At 36.0% G+C, this 6,793-nt stretch overlaps 1 protein-coding gene and 1 pseudogene across 1 annotated transcript; both read left to right on the top strand.

Moving 5' to 3' along the window:
* LOC132184651 (putative glutathione S-transferase) lies at positions 1-3,056 on the top strand. Its single transcript, XM_059598366.2, has 2 exons — positions 1-389; positions 2,406-3,056. Exons 1-2 carry the CDS (start codon positions 78-80, stop codon positions 2,772-2,774), a joined length of 681 nt encoding a protein of 226 aa, XP_059454349.2. The 5' UTR covers positions 1-77; the 3' UTR covers positions 2,775-3,056.
* Positions 3,057-5,475: 2,419 nt separating this feature from the next.
* On the top strand, positions 5,476-6,793 carry LOC132185364 (L-type lectin-domain containing receptor kinase IX.1 pseudogene; annotated as a pseudogene).

Genomic DNA, 6,793 nt, shown 5'->3' with positions numbered 1-6,793 from the left:
GGGGGAGGTGAAGAAACAGTTGTCTATAAACACACAAACACAGACAACATAGTTGGTGTATTAGAAACTCCAATTTCATGGGGGAGGTGAAGCTGATTGCTACTACCCAAAGCCTTTTCTGCACCAGGATTGAATGGGCATTAAAGCTTAAAGGAGTGGAATATGAGTTCATAGAAGAAGAAGATTTGAGAAACAAGAGTCAATTGCTGCTCAAGTATAACCCTGTTCATAAGAAAGTCCCAGTGCTGCTGCACCATGGCAAACCAATTGCTGAGTCTCTTGTCATCCTTGAATACATCGAGGAGACTTGGAAGGAGAACCCTCTGCTTCCCCAAGATCCCTATGAGAGAGCCATGGCTAGGTTTTGGGCACAGTTTCTTGGAGATAAGGTACTTCTTAACTCAACCACACTATTTATTAATTCTTGTACTCTTTTCAAATCATACAACTCGTTCCTTTAGCAGGCTCGACTCCCTCGAAGTAGCCACGAACGATCTTGACTTATCTAATGGAACTGAATGAAAAATTCATGGTTTTGATCAAAAACATTGTACAATATAACTCGATACCTGATGGGCTTGAATTCTTGACTACTATCCATAGGAAATAGCTAATCGGCTATTTTGGGTATCTTTGATTTCTACTAGGCTAACTACTGCAAATTGCTCTGTTTTGCTGGAGAGAATTGCTACTCAGATTGATTCTTGGTTTTGTAAGAATCTTACATTTGCAGGCAGGCTCCAGCTTGTTTCCTGTGTGTTGTGTTGCATTCAGGAGTATTGGACTTTGATTTTCATCTTACCAAAGCGAATTATTTGTGCTATTGAACAAAAATTCAATAGGTTCTTGTAGAATGGCAAAGATGAGGGTGCTGCAAAAGCTAAGGTAGCTTCGAAGATGTTGTGTGTTCCGAAACAAGTAGGGGGTTTGGGTATTAAAAACCGTGCTGCTATGCTTCAGAATATTTGGAATCTTTTTGTTAAATAGGAATCTCTTTGGGTTGTATGGGTGAAAGAGAATTTATTGAGGGGTAGAAGCTTTTGGCATGTTCCAATTCCCCAAGGTTGCTCTTGGAGTTTGAGGAAACTTCTCAAATCAAGAGAAGTAGCTAAGAGATTTCTGCATTTTGAAGAGGGCAATGCACAGAACATACATTTACTTTTTTTCTCCAGTTCTGCAGTATGGAATGAGATTCGAGAAAATCAGAGTATTGTGGAATGGTGGAAGCTTTTATGGTTTCCACTAAACATCTTAAGAGCATTCCCAATAGAGGAGTCAAATTTTTATGTAAAATAGTTCATCAAAAGTCACTTTATCTAGTTTAGCTAATGAATTTTTAAAAGCCTTCTACATCCGATTAGCTATATTTTTATCTATATTATTTAAATATTATTTTTTTACTCTTTATTGATTTTATATTTATTTCTTTTCTAAAATTCGTATTTCACTTTTATCTTTTCAATGGTAATTCGTTTAGCACAATAATTTTTCAACGATTATTATTTTTCAAATAATCATTTTTGTATATAATATTTTTGAAACGGTTGTATTTTATAATAATTATATTTTTCAACGGTTATATTTTTCAAATGTCGTATTTGTCAACGTTAAGTATGAAAACTATATTTTCATAGTAATGTCAATCGTATTTATGAAATATCTTGTTATTAAAAATTGTGAAAGAATATTCTCATAATGATCCCTTGAAACGTGGGAAAAGTTTTGGAAAAAAGAAACAGGTGAGAGAAACAATAAAAAATAAAATGACTATCTTGAAAAGTGATTCTACATGCAGCTATTTTTTTTTTTGGCTAGTCTAACCAAATATCTATTTTGCATTTTTTTGGGCTAATCCAATGTGAAGGGTTTTTTACAAATCTGATTAGCCACTTTAGATAAAAGTACCATTTGGCTTCTCCATTAGGAATGCTCTCAGCATGCTTTTATTGCTTGGGTAGCCATAAAGAATGCATTGTCAACTGGTGCTAAATTGCTGCATTGTGGCTTTAAGGGAGATGTCCATTGTAGTTTCTGCAGAAATGGGATAGAATCATTGAGGATAAGGAGCGTCTTGTTTTGGAGCTACAATCTGTGGTGAAATAGAAATAGAAATGAATTTAGGTGTGGTGGCCTGAGGACAAAGTTCTGCAGAAAATTCAAAGGGAAGTGAGAGCTCCAGTAGCAGGGAGGGTTAAGCTTGGTATTTTAACACTGATGTTTTGGTGTAGCTTAGAACTTGTTTGCAGCTATAATACACCTCTGAACTTGTAGTTCAGAAGCACAAAGCCAATTGAAGATGGCTGGTTTTGTGTTTAGTTCTCTTGCAGAGTTTCTTTCTTTGTATTGTTTCTGTGTAACTTTAGCATATTGCATAATTCCCTTTCAATTTCCTTGAACGCATGCAGTGTGTGTTCGGGGCATGGGAAGCAGCTCACAAGGCTGAAGGAGAGCAAAAGACAAAGGCTATAGAGTCTGCACAAGAATCACTGGCGTTTCTTGAGAAGCAGATTGCAGGGAAGAAGTATTTTGGAGGAGAAGAGATAGGGTTTCTGGACATAGCAGCGGGTTGGATTCCTCACTGGCTTAGTGTTATGGAAGAAGTCGGAGGCATGAAGTTACTTGAAGCTGAGAAGTTTCCATTGCTCCATGAATGGGCTCACAACTTCATCCAAATTCCACTCATCAGAGAATGCATTCCCCCAAGAGAAAAGCTTCTCGACTATTTTAATGCGAGTATAAGCTACATGCGTTCCTTAGCAACCAATAAGCCGTGAAATCAAGCTCCAAGCATGCCAACTCAGCAAAGATGGACGCGAGATGAACGCTAGAATGCAAAGAATCATTTCTCTTTATTATATATTTTCCATTACTTTAGTGTGCACCGAGCCTCATAAATCATGCATAATTAGACATATGTTAAGGGTGAAATGGAGAGTTATTTGTTCTGTTTTCAAGTATCAATAAGCTAAGTAAAATTAGAGAAAAATGCAGAGGTTTGTTGTTTTCTTGGAATATTGTTGTGGTATATGAAAACCTGCTAGAAAGTTGACAATTGATGGAAGTTTTTTATTTCTTAAGAGTTATTTGTTCTGTTTTCAAGTATCAATAAGCTCAATAAAATTAGAGAAAAATGCAGAGGTTTGTTGTTTTCTTGGAATATTGTTGTGGTATATGAAAACCTGCTAGAAAGTTGACAATTGATGGAAGTTTTTTATTTCTTTGTGCAAGAACCAAATAGAGAAATTCCATTTCATTTTCCAAAACTAAAATAAACAAACGAACTTGTAAAAAGAAATTCCATACAGACCAAATGTCCAAATGGAATTAAAAACCAAAACCAAATGAACAAGCTAGTCTGCTTCATGTCAAGCATGCCCTGGAAACATCAGTGCATATCAATTTTCTGTAATTATCACCACCTAAGAGCAGCATTTACTTCAATGCTCTAAAATTTCAATGCAATCACAACGTTTGTTCCAAAAGCTGATACGAAGAGATGAATTTAATTATTTAATCAATACTTTAACAAGTTAAGTCACTACTTATCCCAAAAGCTTAAGCGGAATATTTAAGTAGGAGATGAATTAACAAGAAACAAGGTTTGAACTTAAGATCTTTTGCTCTGATATCGTATTAAATCACCATTTGTCCCAAAAGCTGATAGGAAAATATGAATTTAATCATTTAATTAATACTTATTAACTTAAATTACCACTTATCCTAAAAGTTTAACCAAAATATTTAATTTAAATAGAAGGTGAATTGATTGAGACAAAGTTTGAAGTCAAGAGTTTTAGCTCTGGTATCATATTAAATCACCATTTGTCCTAAAAGTTTAAGCTGATAGGAAGAGATAAATTTAAGCATTTAATCAATACTTCAACGTCTCAGTCCTCCTAAATTTGCCATTGTCTTTTCAACTGATGGTGCTTCTGAAACCATCCTCAATCTTTCTTTCATTGGTATCATCAGGATCAAGTTATACTAGGAGTGTTAGTATCCTCTCTTTCATAGAGAAGATTAACGCTTGTTCTCTTCAAGCTTAAAAGGAACGAATCATGCATGAAAATCAAGTATCAGTTGATGTTACTTCATTCCTGCTTGGTGGTCTACAATGAAAATCAAGTATCGGGTTCGGGTCATATAAAAGCATGAGTATAAGGCTATATAGGTCTACTACAACCCGTCCCATCTAATTAAATAGGTCAAACCCCTTAACTCTAACCGTCGAACTTCATGTTGGGTTCATGGATCATGTCAAAAATTGCTAGCCATTATGTCACATGTTGAGTTCAAGTCGTGTCGAAACATGGGTATAAGACTATATAAGTCAACCATAACCCGACCCATTTAATTAAACGGATCAGACGCTTCGACCCTAACCCTTTAATTTCGTGTTGAGTTCGTGTCGAATTCACAGGTCGTGTCAAAAGTTGTCAGCCCTAGTCTACATTCCACTAATGAGTCATTAATAACCTCGGAACAATCATGATCAACTCAAATATACATATACCACATCACTTGTCATTGAGAGTTTGCAATTTGTATCAAAGTTAAGAGTTGTACTGCTTTGTTTCAAAGTCAGTTTGTATTGTCTATTTATTCTTTCTAATACTCTGTTAATGATCAACACATGAAAACATCATTCATCAGTTTCTTCACTATATTTAGACTTGTTGAATGCTAGTCCACAAGAGTCAACAATTAATATAATATTATAGAATTGATCAAACTATTAATGTAAACTTTTAGATTAAGGTCAAGTTTCAAATCCATATCAGATCTCTGCTTCTCTATCACATATATATATATATATATATAAAGGTTGTGTCAACGCACAAAGACCAATAGAATTTCATGTATAGCAACAATGAAAAATGTAGACAGCATGCCTTACCTTAGTGAAACAAAATATAATGTTGAGTGTCCCTAGCAATGTATTAGAAACATTTCTGTCATAGAAGAAAATTATAAAAATCAGACTTTTCGAGGTCAACTCCACCAGCACTGAAAACATTTTCTTGTTGCTCCCTTAGATCAAGCTGTGGTAATCACGTTGTTAACATATACAAATGACACATAATTATCTAATGATGAATATTTTGTTTATTTTATATTCATGTCATCGTTGACCCCATTTTGCAGATAATAGATCAGCATCAAATTTGTCTTTATATTAGCAGGAATATAGTTCTCTTCCAAAATAGAAACCATGAGCACGATAAGAAAAAACTTTGATATTATATAAGCCTTGAGGGATGAATTCAAGTGCCACTTCAATGCAATATCTCTCTGTTTCCCAAGCCATGGCCACCATTTTGTACAGCTTATTCAAGCTTCCACTGTTGTTTTTTTCTCTTTCTGCTTCCCTCTGCAAATTCAGTTTCTTTCCAAATATCTCACTTTGAATCCAACACGTCTAACATACTATATCAAGGAGATGCTGTAGCTTCTGATGGAGCCATTGAAATGAACATGGTCAATTATGTAAGGCGTGTTGGTTGGGCCACCTATGCAAAGAGGGTGCCACTCTGGGACTCCAATTCTGGAAACGTCTCTGATTTCACAACTCATTTCTCCTTCCTTATTGATCACACCCAAGCAATGAGAGTTCTGGTTATGGGAATTCAGCTCAAGCTTGGATATAAAAGAGACAAGTGGAGAGAAAGCAAAAAATATAAGATTAATTTGGGGTCTGGCAGTTTCTGGTGGTGTTTTGATAGCTGGGTTGAGTATAGCATTTGCAATATTCCGGAGGCATAAGAAAAAGAGAAGAGAAACAGCAGAGACAGTTGATGAAGAGCGGACAACGGTGAACTTAACATCGATAAACGACGACCAAGAAAGAGAAGCCGGAGCAAGAAGGTTCTCTTATAACGAGCTTGTTTCAGCTACCGACAACTTCAAAAATGAGAGACAGTTGGGTAGAGGAGGGTTCAGCACCATTTATTATCAACGGTATTTAACTGATTTAGACGAGCAAATAGCTGTGAAGAAAATTTCAAGAGGGATGAAAGAATAAATCACCGAGGTGAAGATCATTAACCAGTTGAGGCACCAGAATCTTGTGCAACTCATAGGATGGTGTTATGACTAAAGTGATCAGCATTTACTTGTCGACGTGTTTATGCCAAATGGTAGCCTTAATGCTCACCTTTTTGGCACAAGGAGTCCTCTCCCATGGGCAGTGTGATACAAGATTTCTCTTGAGTTGGCCTCAGTATTGCTCTATCTTCATGAAGAGTGGGAGCAATGTGTAGTGCACCGGAATATCAAATCCAGCAACGTGATGCTAGACTCTAATTTCGGTGTCAAACTTGGTGGCTTTGGGTTAGCTCGGCTTATGGATCACGAGTTAAGTCCAGAGACAACCATGGTAGTTGGAACTCTAAGATACATGGCTCCAGAATACATAACCACATGTAAGGCTAGTAAAAAGTCAAACGTTTATAGCTTTGAGGTGGTTGCATTAGAAATTACTACTGAAAAAATGTCAAATATATTTATGGAAAATAATTCTAACGTAGGGTTGGTCCAATGGGTTTGGAATCTTTATGGGAGAGGAGATCTTCTTTTGGGAGTGGATGAAAAGTTACAAAATGATTTTGATGAAAAACAGGTCGAGTGCTTAATAATTGTTGGACTTTGGTGTGCTCAACCTGATTCAAGACTTAGGCCCTCCATTAAGCAAGCAATTCAGGTTCTTAATTTTGAAGCAATAATGCCAAATCTTTCAACACTATCGGTCAATTATGATGAACCTTCAACAAGAGAACACCATCTTGCTTTGTAA

This window comes from Corylus avellana, chromosome 7 (assembly GCF_965113065.1).
Source record: "Corylus avellana chromosome 7, dhCorAvel1.hap1.2, whole genome shotgun sequence".
NCBI lineage: Eukaryota > Viridiplantae > Streptophyta > Magnoliopsida > Fagales > Betulaceae > Corylus > Corylus avellana.
This window is presented reverse-complemented; position numbering and strand designations above follow the sequence as displayed.

Excerpts from the sequence above, each read along its gene's own strand:
- LOC132184651 (XM_059598366.2), top strand. The coding sequence starts at position 78 with ATGGGGGAGGTGAAGCTGATTGCTACTACCCAAAGCCTTTTCTGCACC. Across the intron at positions 390-2,405 it reads CACAGTTTCTTGGAGATAAG|TGTGTGTTCGGGGCATGGGA; the intron begins GTACTTCTTAAC and ends GAACGCATGCAG.